The sequence below is a fragment of the Pleurodeles waltl genome, chromosome 3_1 (assembly GCF_031143425.1).
Source record: "Pleurodeles waltl isolate 20211129_DDA chromosome 3_1, aPleWal1.hap1.20221129, whole genome shotgun sequence".
NCBI lineage: Eukaryota > Metazoa > Chordata > Amphibia > Caudata > Salamandridae > Pleurodeles > Pleurodeles waltl.
The window spans coordinates 549,744,768-549,759,366 of NC_090440.1; the positions used below are offsets into that span (position 1 = coordinate 549,744,768).

General features: G+C 46.6%; 1 protein-coding gene across 2 annotated transcripts in view; it reads right to left on the reverse strand.

Moving 5' to 3' along the window:
* Positions 1–799: 799 nt before the first annotated feature.
* The window catches only part of SLC24A1 (solute carrier family 24 member 1), a 232,857-nt gene continuing 219,057 nt past the window's right edge, over positions 800–14,599 (reverse strand). For both annotated transcript variants that reach the window (XM_069222907.1, XM_069222906.1), the window contains 2 exons: positions 5,289–5,455; positions 800–2,135 (listed from right to left, as the gene is read on the reverse strand). In XM_069222907.1, coding sequence (XP_069079008.1) covers positions 1,886–2,135; positions 5,289–5,455 — 417 coding nt within the window. In that variant the 3' untranslated portion in view covers positions 800–1,885. The remainder of the gene's footprint in view (positions 2,136–5,288; positions 5,456–14,599) is intronic.

Sequence of the window (14,599 nt, forward strand, 5' to 3'; positions counted from 1 at the left end):
TGACAGCTTATTGGGGGCTGATGCCAATATGATCTCATCCCCAGGACATTTGATCCCCGCTGGCGAGCTACCTGCATGCACAAGAGGCCGCAGAGTAAATCAACATGGCTCCAAGCCAGGCAGACACTGATTGACCTCGTCCCTCCAGGTGTGAGACAAGTGCTTTTAACATATAAGTTTCACTAAAGTTATGTGTAATGCCTCCTGCACACGTATGTGATGTACTTGCCCTCCTTGATGTTGCATGAACATAAAAAACAATTAAAACAACATGAGCTGGAGCCTCTGCACAGTTAAATGCCGGCCAAGTATCACTCTTGTGATTTTAGACCAAAACCTGTGATTGTGATAGGCCCTTTTCTCACAAACTTCTCCAAAATCCCAGGATCTTCATCTTTCCATTGTAAAAGCCATGAGCCAGCATCTCGCAATGCTTGACAACACCTGTGTTTCTGTACGAAATGTTAACACACAATATTTAGGAACTTCACCTGGTGTCACTGGTATGCCCTACACCCCAATCTCGTACATTATAGAAACTCGTTGAGTATCACCTGAGGTCCACGTGTGAACTTACCCATAAGGTACTGAGGAGATGTTGCAACAGGTTGGTCCCTGACATCTGGGCAGGTCCTCACCCCTACAGATTTCCTGGTATTCACGTAATCTGGGCACATCACGGATTCTTCCACCAATTCTCCATGAAAGTCAGTCTGCCTATGGATGCCAGCTATACCACGGCTGATATTTGACCACAGCAAACAAGACACTATTAAAACAGAACGAAGTCTCGCTTCCTTTCAAACTGCGTTTTATTGGCTTTGAATCGGTCAGACCTCAATTTATTAACTAATGTAGCCCCTCCTCCCATCTGGAAATCTGTCCCTCTGATCCTGGCGCTCTGCACATCCATAAACACAAGCTGCAGGAACATACTGCAAAGAGTTTGAGTGTTGTAAACTTTGCATAAACGTACTGTTTTGTTTCTTTTCTAAAAACCAAACCATGATTGACAGTATGATAAAGAAGCTATTGAAGGCGCTGATCTATACCCCTCATACTTATGGCGGTCTACTTGTTTTCAGCACTACTGGGTCACATCCTGTGCAGACCCCAGCTGTCCCCCCGAAAGGAGCAGTAAATACATGAAACTGTCCACGCTTGCTTTGTAAGTAGACGTGCCCTTCACTTTTATTTGTGGTCCTGCTTTCCTCACTGAGGTGTTCTTCTACTGGCGGCACTACAAATGGGGGAGTCGTGTCACCTCCAAAAGACAGCTAGGGCTGTTCTTGCTCATAGCTAGGCATGGGGTGAGGTGAGTAGGTAACCCTTCATCAAAGGAGACAATGCTGTTCAAATAGTTCTTTCCACCACTAGTGTTCCATCTCAGCCCCAAAAAGCCTTAATAGAAAATGTTAATTCGACAAAATTTCAAGTCACTTTTGCATGCTGGACTACGGGTTGACCTTGCTTTTAATATCCAGGATGCATGTTTGTGGACAACTCCGTCTATATGTGGCAGGTCTGATTGCAATAACGGAGCCTTGACCACTATCTGCATCTTCTCAGATGAGGTGTTGCATTTGTCCAGTGAAACTAATGCACCTCACACCAAGGATAGCATTCATATCTGTGCTGCATCCAGCACTGGAGGAATCAGACCACAGTTGTCCTGAGTGCAAAGGTTCATTTAAAATATGCAAATTCCAAGACATTGGGCAGTAGGGTGAGAAGCATTTATCAATGGTTTACGTCTGTGTTCCTGGATTCCATCCATGCATAAGTGGGTGTTGACTTTGTGTTACAACTGTAGAAATAAGGGGGTTGGGGCCAAAAGTGGACGGTGGTCAGTCTGCACTTTCCGCGAAGACCCTTGGTGACCGCCTCATATTGATATTGGGCAGATGATAATGCGATCCTCCAACATTACGCTGACGATCAGGAAGACAAAGTAGAGGGCAAACATGGTGAAACCCAGGAATTTGTTCATCTTCCATTTGCAAGCGGCGATGGAGAAGATGACAAAGAGGAGCATGAGGAAGAGGAGGACAATGGCACAGAAGAGGCCGTTGCTGCTGACCGCCACCGGACTGAATCCATTAAACATGGAGAAGAGGAGCCAAGGAACTGGCAATCTGAAAGTTCAAAGAAGAGAAAGAGAGTTTGTTGTGTCGCTTATATATTTCAAGAAGACATTTAAAGGATCTGCAAAATGTATACGAATGTATTAATTGTTGTGCAGCTATTCCTGCAAATAAAGGTCTGCACATTCTGTTATAAAGTCAATTGCCTTCAACTGCTACATAAGACTAATAGAGATATCATCTGAAGCCGTAGTATGTAGTGCATCAGCAGTCCTTAGCAGCACACATAAAGTTCTTCAAACAAAACAAAAAACACCCCCCCACCCACCTAACCAGACCGCCCCCCCTTGACATACCTATAATTATGAGGACCAGCCATTGACTGTAATGAAGTGTGTATTTACTATGTTAACTCCACTCGCACTTTGATAGTAAGGAAGGTTATAAAGAGGATCGAGGCAAATATACCTGCACTTTTTGATTTTTTGATGCACTCGCTCGCAACTACCTAAACACATTACAGGGACCGGTCCTCATAACGCACCTGTCCTCACAAGGATAGTGTTTGTCTGGAACTGACCCTGTTTACTCACACTGTAAGACCAATACGGGGGGGGGGGAACATCATGACTCTCTCAAGGCTTTGCCTCTCATTGGTCACAGTCCCGCCCACACTTTACGAAGGTAATAAATCGTATTTTGCACTCTGCACAGATATATAGTAAAATCACACTTTATGCCTAAAGCAGTTGGTACATGCAGTCTGTGAGGCAGTAAAACTTGTTTTTCTCATGTCACTTCTGCAGCACTGTGATAATAAACTCTGACCTGTGATAATAAACTCTGGCTTTTTGCTTTGCAGAAATGTCCGAACACGTGCTTATTAGTACAATTGCCCAACATATGGGCCACATTTTTTCACTGCTATATATATATATATATATATATAACTATAACTAATATATATATATGTATATATATCGCCAACCCTGTACATGGGCATATAAATTAAGGGACTGACAGATCCTGGCGGAGGGGTTTACTCCGTCACAAAGTGGCACATATCCTGTCCGCCGTATTACAATCCCATAATAGCCTACTGAAGTCGTAATATGGCGGACAGGATATCCTTTAGATTTGTGACTGATTAATCTATGTTCATGCTATTGCATATTTACATTTTGAGATGATTTTCATACACCTGTTGGTGAGTGAAGAGGAGGTAACTGTCATGAAACTTTACCTTTCACATTGAATAACTCTAATAAGACCCTAATGCTTCAGAATCCTAATGGTCTTGGCCCAACCCTGTGATTCTTTGCTGAGCAACCACGTACTGGAGACACATATTTGTCTTCTCATTCTCCCTTAATGTGTGGGTTTATTGAGTAGCATATAAATCTATAAACAATACTAGCCTGCAAAGCTAGTGTTTAGTAAGATCTTCCCTTACAGTGTGGATATTTCAAAGACAGACCATTTGCATAAAGTAGCAGATATTAGAGATCAAGAAAGTTTAACTAATTGTCTAAATATATCTTGATGTTGCTGGATCTACTCAAGTATTACATTCTAAACAACAATGACAGACAAAGATGTGTTCAGAACACCTTGATGCGGCTTGCAAGTGTCAGCAAGGAGGATTTTAGAGTAGTAACTTTTCCTTTCCTTTACCTGGGATTAGGCTCGAAGATTTGCAAACTGCGGTATGTTGGATACTTGATAATACCTTTGGTTACAGCCCACTATAAGGTTGGGAACTTCATTGGAGAATTCCCTGGGGACAGTACCTCCTCTAGTGCAAAACACAAGCGCTAAAAACGGGCATTTGTGCCTGTCAACCAAGGCTTCTCCGATACTGAGTGTTCTTCCTCTTCCCAGGTTTTGACCCATTGAAAGGAAGAAGCGGGAGGTAATGAGATGTCAGTGTTCTTCTGTGGTGTCCTTCTGTATAGTCTTTCCTGGGACTCACGCGCAGCAAGGCCAAATGGCTTTAGTGCATCAAGACTCAACCTCCAAAGAGATTAAACTAAGCTTCCTGCAAGAGTAAAGTCCTCCTTCCCATAAGCGACACGAGTTGTTTGTGTTATAAACTGAGAAGACACCCAGGTAGCAGCGTTTATCAGCTGGAGACAATGACACCAGAATGCTGGACGCTGAACCTTTCAGAATCTGAAATCAAGTTTGTACATGGATTAGAAGTTTGTGTTTAGAATAGCTTGAATTTTGTTTGGTTATTATTTTGACCTTTATTTCGATTCTTTTGGGGGAGAGAAGTTTGCAAGATGGCAAAAATGGCATTAGTGAGTGCCTATGAAATGACCTGTGTTTACTGTTTCACTTATCCCTCCTGGAAATGTCTTCTTTTGGTGTCTTGTGACCCTATCTCATTCAGGGTCAGCCCCAGCACAGGGGGGGGGGGGGCAACCATTCAGGGGAGGCCCCATTTAGCCCAAGGTCCCTGCAACCCAAGTGTGATGTGGAGACTCGGGGGTGGGGGGTGGTTGTGTGAGTGGGAAGGTGCTTTTCACAGTCTGCAGGATGGCCCCATCGTTTTGCATTACGCCACTGGTCAGGGTCTGCTCCTATCATGGTAGTCTTGTGGAAGGGAGAACACCAACCCTGCTTCTTTGGAGGAGTCCTTTCCTGCTGTGTCCGAGGTTTACGAGCATTCGTGTTAAAATCACACTTTGAACTTTAGATTGTTTGATTGGACTTTGCTGGATTTGGCCAGATCATGGTCTGATGGCATATAGTGGACGTGTTAAACACAGGTCACAAAGTTTGACACATTATTTGAGAATGTGAGCAAAATTTAAAATGCGTTCTCTACATGCTGAGCACCCGATTGCTACAGGAAGCCAGCAAGTCTTTCACGACTCAACTGTGGTGTTGAAAGTGACATTTCTATTGAACGCAGAGATGTTTCTATTGAAATTGTAGGCTCTCTAAGGACAGATTTCTGGCCAGAAAGCAGAGGTGAAGAAAGATGTGTGACTTTCAGCAATTACTTCAGTTCCAACTACAAGGTAAAGGTGGCATGTAGCTCATGTTAATCTTACAAAAATACTTGCTCAATGGCACAAAATGAAAGAGGCAGACACACGGACAACATCCTTTAGATGCACAAATATTTATTACACACATGGAGGATGGACATTTTTTATGTCCCTCAATTTGTATACAGCAATACTGCATACTCACCCAACTGTGATATCAAAGATGTTGCTACCCACAGAGCTGGAAACAGCCATGTCCCCCAAGCCCTTACGGGCGACGATCACACTAGTGATGAGGTCAGGTATTGAGGTACCTGCAGCCAGGATGGTCAAGCCCATAATTTCTTCTGAAATCCCCACTGTTTCTCCTACCTGTAAAGAAAAGACCAGTAGATTGAAGAAGGTTCATCAACCAAACTACAAATTACAATTTTTCCACACAGTTCCCATGTGGGTTTGATATACCTGCTCATGGCTTGGGGCCAGCATGCAGAACTGGTCTCTACTCAAGAGATGGGAATCTTTGTCGAGAGTTCATATAAGCAAACGTTCCACATTAATTATGGGTTTTATTATTTATCTTCATATAATGACATTAGCAATTGGTGCTGTCACCACACTAAAAAGCATCAAAGTTTACAGACACCACGCATTTTCAGAGTGCCATTTGCTTTTCAGCATCAAGATATCCCTCGTAGCTTCCTATGGAGTCACATGTACATCAAAAGGGTGGTGTGTCACAGCCTCGGATGCAGTTCTGTTTACACTATAAAGGTTGAATGGTGAAGCCTTATCTGCAGTCTCATGAACATCCTTTTTTCATATCTTATTATTATTAGTTTTAGAATCAACAGACACATTTTAAACACAAGACCGAAGTCTCCATATCCACCCCCGTCCCTCTGCAGGTCCGCAATACAGGAACATGTTCAAACACCTAATATATAATGTAGCCTCATCAGCACCAATAGACTCACTGCCTTCCAAGCATACCATTAGGCACCACCCCGCACATCGCCTCTGCTTGGCGTGAGCCCGATTGGCCAGTTCAGTAATCATTCCCCCGATTTAAGCCATAGTCCCACCAATCTGAGCCCTACCCATCTGCTTCATTCATGAATTGCTTCCACGGGCTCCGTAGCTGCTCAAATTTCCGAGGGCTGCCGCATGACCGATAGGGCAATTTTTCCTGCTGCATGCACCAGTGCAATTTCAACCCCCAGTCATTTCGCTTCGGAGAAGCTGCCATCCCCCATTTGTGCATTATTTCCCGTTTAGCAACTGCCAATTCCCATGTTTGTCTAGCAACAGCTCGCCCCATACTCCCAGCAATACTGGAGTAAGTTTAAGGGTAAGGCCCAGCCCTCTCGACCTTGTTGTGCAGATTGCATCCCAATATCCCTGTATGCATGGGCAGTCCCAAATACTGTGCAAGAACGTGCCTGGTAGTCTACATCCTCTGAAACATTCATTGTTGTTTATTTTGCTCAATGCCAGTAGTCGTTTTCTAGTGTAATGTTCCCCATGGAATATCTTTAATTGTAACAGCCTGAAGTCCGCTCAGATGGCCACTTCTCTAGGGTATATACATGCTTCTGCCCAGTCGTCATCCTCAAGTCTCCCCGCGTCCTGTTTCCATTTATCCCTGAGTGCTGTGAGGGGAGGGGATAGGTTGCTGTTGGTCATGTGGCACATATCTGTAACACCACATGTTTGTGTAGGGGGGCTGTAGGGCTTTCATCTTTAATGGATTTCTTCCTCTGTCTCGTCTAGGTTGCTGCTATAGGCCCTCAGTATGTTTTATCTGCATTAAATGGAATACCTGACTACCTGCCATGCCATCTTGTGTTTGGAGTTCCTGGAAGGGTATCTCACCTCCTTCCTTCCAAACATCCCCCATTTTAGAGATGCCCAGCTGGTCCCACATCCTGTACCCTTCTATTTTCGGTAGGTCTTTCAGTACTTCAGTTTCCCATAGGGGTGTCTCCAGTATTAACTTCCCTCTCCAGTCCATGGCCACTGTTGCTTTTTTACATAATCGCACCACCATCGTCATTGGGTAAGCAGCTCGCTTGCACGGTCCCACCCATTCAGCTATCACAAATATCCATTCGGGTCCATAGCTCACCTGTTTGCCATCAGGGCAGGGTCCAGCTGGCTCACGTACACATAATCAATGTCAACCAGTAGCTGGGATGCCCAATAGTCTAGTTGTGGATTTGGAAGAGCCATTTTCCCTTAATGGGATTTCCTGGTCAGGGCCGAGAGTGCTATCTTAGGGGCTCCCCCATCCCATAAGAGTTCCCTGGTCGCTGCGTCCACTTTCTTAAAGAACCAGTCAGGCACCTCAAAAGGAGTGTTCTCCAAGTTGTATAGGAATATAGGAATTCAGGTAAATGAATCAGCTATTACAGGGCCACCCTGCCCATCACTTGGAGTACTATAATTTTTTATAGTACTCCAGGACCTTCCCCGGGCTATTGGTATAAAACCTATCTCAGTCCATTGTCACAAAAATCCCTAGATACTTAAATCCCATAGGTTCCCATTGTAGTGGAGAATCCCACTCACCTCCCGGTTCCTGCGTTGTCAGAGGGTAAATTGCCTATTTGGCCCAATTTATGCGGATTTATGCAGATTCCCTCGTGATCTGAAGGACCCACCTAATCAAGCATTCAGGGTACACCAGAGAGAAGAGTATGTAATCCGCATAGAGCAAATTCACATCCTCCCAGTCTGGATCCCATTTCAGACCTTATTAATAAAGCATCAGTCCGGATCCATCTAGCCAATGGCTCGATTGACACTACAAAAAGCAAGGAGGACAGCAGGCAACCCTGTGGGGTACCCCTGTCCATATGGAATTCATGCAAAGTCACTCCATTGACACAAACCCGTGCCAGTGGCTCTCTGTAAGTAGCTTTATCCATGCCATGAAGGACAAGCCAAAGCCTATTTTGTGCAGGACGCCCCACAGATATGGACATTCCACAGAATCGAAGGCCTTCTCTGTGTCTAAGGTTAAGAGTATGGCCAGCTCTGTTACGCAATATAGGTACGCCAGGCATCTGAAGAATCTCCTGGGATTGTGCCTTGTCACTCTGTACAGCATGAAGCTGGATTAGTTGGGTGCAATCACCGTGCCTGCCATCCCCATCAGACGGTTAGCCAGTACTTTGGCCAATACCTTAGTTTCAACATTTAGCAGGGAAATTGGCCTATACAAGGCACACTTATCCCTTGATTTCCCTTCCTTTTGAATGAGCACTATTTCGGCTTGCCTCCAGTCTCTGGGTAGTGTCCCACCTTCCCTGACCACTTCCAGCGCGGCCTTAAGTGGGCCCATAATTTAGGATTTTACACATTTATAATATTCAACGGGAAAACTATTAGGGCCAGGGGCTTTCAAGCTATGCTAATGGGTTATAGCCTCAGACAGCTCCATTTCTGTGATCTCCACCTCCAAGGTAAGTCTCTTCTCGGCTCCCATTTGGAGCACCGGTAGCTCGCTTGCAAAGTCGGCTAGGGCATCACTATCCTACTTTGTCTGAGATTGATACACTCTGTTCAGGCAGACGGCACACACCTTAGATATGCCATATTGGCTATCAAGTGGACTCTCATGACTGATTTGTATGCCTCACATAGGGTGGGTTGGAACTAACTGACCCAGCATTTTCCCGAAGGTAGTTCTCCATTTCCTGGAGTATAAGTTTATGTGTATTCCAATCTGTCAGGTCCCAGCAGTCAAGTTTCCAACCACCTTCTGTCTGGACAGGGAGCCCTGTAGAACGGTCATATTCGGAGATTGATCTGAAATGCCCCTGGGAAAGTTATGTGTGTCACCATATATTCCCAAATTATGTTTGAGGACCAGCAAATAATCTAGTCTGGACAAGGAGCACATTCAGTTGGAAGCATATGAGTACTGATACTGAGGTGGGTTGGGCTCCCTACATATATCCACCAAGCCTGTTGCCTCTTAGAAAGTTCACAGGGGTATATCTGGTTTGGGTGGTCTGCCTGTCCTACTCACTCTGTCCAACTCCCTGTTAAGGGTGAGGTTGAGATCCCCAACCACCACTCGGATTCCATCAGGAACCTCTCTGACCCACCTTCCTAGTTTCTCAAGTCTATTTGTTTGCAAGCCTGGGGGGTAGTACAAGGATGCCACCGCTATGTCTATTCCATTCCACTGACTGCTAACTGCCTCGCGGCACCCCAGGGGCACCCCAGCTGTTGGTGATTTATATCTTTGAGGATCTACAAGCCAGTATCCCCATTCCCCTCAATCCTGCTGATAACCTAGCGTGGGCCAGTACTCTGTATTTCCCTATCCCTAAAAGCATAAAGTTGTTCCCTGATAGGTGTGTCTCCTGTAACATTATAATATTGTGATCTGTCTGTTCAGGTATTTAGAGACTATTCCCATCTTGAGTGTGCTTCCCAGGCCATTCACGTTCCAGGATAAGAGTTTGTGGGTATGTCTATCTATGGGGTGACGATCCCTGGAAGGTAGCATGAGCTCTGTCTCCGTGTCTCTCTAGTGGTCTGCGGACCCACCTCTACCCAGTCCCCCACAACTCCTCCCTCCACACATCCTCACGCTGTAGCTGCAAAACTGGCCTAAATGTCTGTCAGCCCCTTATATTAAACCTTTGTAATGTAAGCAAAATATACATTTGTAATGGTAAGCAAGGTGGATCGTGGTCCACAGTACAGTCTTTTTACCCTGTTGATGCACCCTCTCAGGAGCCAGCTCCCCAATCCTGCCAATACAGATTTCTAAACTTCCCCTCCTCGGTTGCGGATGGTGGGGCCTTAACCCCCACTTCAAATTATGTCATCTGCTGTCATTGGGTTAACCTTTGGTGGGGAGTGCTCCCCACAGCTCCCTTCTTGATCGGAGCTCCCTTTTCGATCGGAGCTCCCTTTTTCCAAATCCCCAGAGTCTTCTGCAAGGCTAGACCACCTGTTTGATTGCAAAACTGTCCGTCTTTGGTAAATGTCCACCACCATGGCCCTTTCTGATTCAGCTTGGCCTCTGGTGAGGGCCGCCTGCTGTCTACACCACTCTCACTGCTGCCTTCATCTGCCCCGTCCTCCCATAGACCAGGTCTGCTCTCAATCCCACAGCCTTGAGTGTCCTCGGGCCTCCAGCCACTCCCATACATCCTCTGCCACTGAAAAAAAATGGGTTTCTCCTTGATCCATGATCCAGAGCTTTGCTAGTAGCAGTAAGGCATAGTAAAGATTTAAAGTCCTTGAGTGCCATTTCACCCTGATGTTTCATAAGTGCCATTTCACACCGATGTTTCCTGAGCCTCGCATCCTAGCTTCATGCAGGATTACATCCCGATCACGGACGTTAAGCAGTCTGGCCACCACCTGTGGGTGAGCCCATGGCACTAGCAGCCTCCCAATGACGATGTGAGCTCATTCAACTGTGAACCATTTGGAGGCCTTGCCTTTCAGCTCTGTAGAGGATAATCATTCCTCCAAGAACAGTTCCATATGGGGGCTCTGCACCTTCTCTGGGATACCCACCAAGTGGAATTATTCCATTTTGACCATCCTTCAGCATTGTTTAATTTCTCTGCCAAAGTGGCCACTGATCCCTCCAGTGTCCTCATGCTATTAGCGTGATTGTGTGATCCATCCAGGCAAGGCGGTCCCACATGGCGGAGAAGACGAGGGCCCGGCTATGGAAGCATGAGTATGTGGACGTATTTCGGCTCTTGCATAAAGACATTCAGGCTAAGGAAGGTTCAAAAGAGGAACAGTGGGAAGTGGCGCGTAGGCCTAGGGTGCCTACCACCATGAATAATTAGACCTTGGCATTCCTGATATATGCTAGTATTTACTGCGAAAAATACGTGGACAGAGCCATTGCCATGTTTAAATACATGGATATTATTCGCAAAGCCAAAATGCATTTTGGTGGTTTTGCATGGTTGAGCTATGATGAGGAGTTTCGGGCTAGAGTGAGCATTAACCCTGACGAACAGTGGGGGGGATGTGGACCCGGAGCTATGGATGCAGTGGATGGCTTCTTCGCAGTCTGCTGCGTCCACTCATACAGCTAGTTGTCTTCCTGTGGTCTATAGGCCCTTTCAACAGCGTCCCGCCCCGGTTGGGGCGGGTCAGGTACCAAGATCACCATTACCTAACTGAGGGGCGTGTTGCAATTTCAACAAGGGGTTTTGCTCTAGGCACCCTTGCAAATTCAAGCATGAATGTTCCACATCCAGTCACACAATGTTTGTCATTGGCCAGTCCAGCGGAGCAGTGGAGATCTTCCAGGGGCAGAGGAGGCCAAGGCGCTCCTGGGCCGAAGGGCACCTACTCCAATTAAATTGGATAGGTTACTGCCCTGGTTGCTCATGTACCTAAATACGGACATGCAAGCAAATTGGAATGGGGTTTTAGACAGGGTTTTCGAGTAGGGTACCAGGAGCCACGGGTGAGGAGATGGGCGGAGAATTTTCAGTCAGCGTTGGCCATGCCTGACATGGTAGTGACAAAACTGGACGAGGAGGTAGGAAAGGGCAGAATTGCATGCCCCTTTTATGGGTGGCCCATTGAGGATGGTTATGGTCTAACCTTTGGGTGTGGTCCCCAAGAAGGCAAAGGGGGAGTTTTGTTTGATACACCATTTGTCATGGCCAGAAGGGGCATCAGTCAACGATTTTATTTCACCTGAAGATACCAGGGTGGTATATGCCTCTGTAGATGACGCTATATGCCTCATAAGGGGATACGGTAAGGGTGCAGAGTTGGCCAAGTGTGACATCAAGGCAGCTTTCCGGCTGCTTCCCATCCACCCTGAGGATATCTCTTCGCTGGGGATGCATTTGGGAGGGGCTATTTACGTGGACAGGGTGGTACCTATGGGTGCCCAATTTCTTGCGCATTGTATGAAACCTTCAGTACCTTCTTGCAGTGGGTATTTGTGCAACTGAGTGGGCATCGGATGGTGTCACACTATTTGGATGATTTTCTTTTTATGGGGGTGCCACATTTGGGAGCGTGTGGGAAGGCATTGTGATGTTTCGAGAACTTGGAGGAGTTTGGGGTGCCTCTGGCACCGGAAAAGACAGAAAGACCTAATTGCGTGTTGTCATTTTTGGGCATTGAGCTGGACGTGGTGGCATTCATGGTGCTTTTGCCGGCGGATGAGGTTGCTGAAATATTGCATTTTCTCCGCCAGGTCAGGTTGAGACAGAATTTAGAGCTGTGTGTGGCACAACAGCTCCTGGGCTACCTTAATTTTGCATGTCGGGTGGTACGGGGAGGAAGTACATTTTGTAAACACATGGGGCTGGCGATATCTGGTGCATCCCTTCCTCATCACAGGATTCGGCTGGCGGTAGGTTTGAGAGAAGACAGAAAGGTATGGGAGAGTTTCCTGACACAGTTTATTGGGGTTTCCATGGCTTTTCGGGAAGAGGACACAGTGTGGCAGGTGCAAATTCTTTCGGATGCGGCAGGGGCCTCTGGTTTTGGCTTTTTTTGGGATGGACGGTGGTGCGCGGAACCTTGGCCAGCACATTGGTTAAACCAGGGCAGGAGCATTGCGTTTTTGGAATTCTTCCCACTGTTGCTGGCTTTGGTGGTGTGGGGTGAAGAGCTGGCAAACGGGACTGTAATGTTTCATGTGGACAATTTGACAGTGGTTGATTTGGTGAATAGACAGAGGGCAAAGGATCTTAGGGTATTGCACCTTTTGCGAAGATTCATGCTGCGCTGCTTGTCCTTGAACATCATATTTAAGGCTGCACACATTCCTGGGGTCAACAATTCTATCGCAGATTCCCTGTCTCATTCACAGTGGCAGCATTTCGGCGCATTGGCACCAGGAGCAGAAGAGCACAAGACTGCGGTTCCAGCAGACATTTGGGAGTGGGGGATGTGATGGTCATGAAACTGGTGGAGATGTTGCTGGCTGAATCCACACTGAGGAGTTACCGTGTGGCATGGTTGGAATTTCAGGATTTTGAGGCGAATGGAGACGGTTTCTGGTGGCAAGGGAGGGATGTGCTTGAAGTGCGTGTGGTGCGTTTTGTGTTATCTCTGATTCACAAGGGATTGTCGCCAGCCATGACTGGGGGTAAGCTGGCGGGTGTGTCTTTCTATGGGAAGCTATTTTTTGGCAGGGACCCGACAAAAGATGACATTTTGCTGAAAATGTTGAAATGGTGGGGCAAAGCGTGATCAGGGTCGGGAAGGATAGTGCGTGAGGCTATTACTTTCGAGCTCTTGGTTCAACTGTTACATGTTTTTTCTGTTTGTTGTGTGGATGCACATGAAGTGGCATTTTTTTGGCTGTGTATGATATGGATGTTCTTCGGAGCATTCCGAGTGTCTGAATTGCTGGGAGTGGGTAAGGATGGTGGGATTCGTAAGGAGGATGTGCGACGGGAGGGTGCACGTTTGGGCATTTTGTTGAGACGTTCGAAGACGGACCAGTTGGGCAGTTGGGGAGGGGAAAGTGGATATGGTTGGATAAAGGGGGGGAGTGGGAAGCATGTCCGGTGCAGGAATGAGACTGTTTTCAGACACACATTTCTGAGCAGGCAAGGGAGGTTTTATGTCACATGAACGGGAAGAAGCTTACGGTTTTCCAGTTGTTGGCGGTGATGAGAATGGCTTTGAGGAGGTTTGGAAGGCAGCCGGGTAACTTTGGAGCTCATTCTTTCTGGATCGGTGCTGCTACTCAGGCGGCTCGTTTAGGCTGTGACTGGGAAAGAATCCGGCACATTGGCAGATGGAGGTCAAAGTGTTGCAAGAGATATGTCAGGGCTTGAGAGGGGATATTGTCTGGGAAAAGACAATTTTACAGACCGGGGGGAGGGATCTGTGTCACACAATGATATTTGTTTATTTTTCTAGGTTATGTGTATGGCCCGGACAAAGCAAAAGCGGTGACAGGGCTGGTTGGACATTTGTTTATTCACTGGGCGGCAAAATATGCTGAGAAGCAAGTTTATGGACGATCACTGGGACTTCCGAGTAGCAGACATGAGGTGTTGTGGTGTGAGAAGAGCGGCATGAGGTGGGGCACTTTGCTTCCTTTTATAACCACAATGTTGCCGACATGGGGTTGTCCGGATGTTCTAGTATTTAACCTAGGGAAAAATGATTTGGTTTGATTATCAGGGCTCACTCTACTGCAACTCATGCAGGGGGATGTGGCACTACTAAAGCACAATATGCATGGGACTTGTCTTGTATGGACGGAGTTTGTGCCCAGAAGGAAGTGGAGAGGAGCATGGGGCCATTGAGCGGGCCAGGAGAAAACTCAATCGGGCTGTGCGGGTGTTCTGTGGGACGCAGGACATCAAAGTGCTGACACACAAAGGGAAAAAAGAGAGTGAACAGGGACTTTTTGGAGATGATGGAGTCAATTTGTCGAACATGGGGAATGCTCATTACATGATGGAATTGCGTTTTTTGCTGACTAACTTGTGTGGGGAGAAGCTGTGGAGGAGTGAGCCTGTCTGATTTCATGTTGCA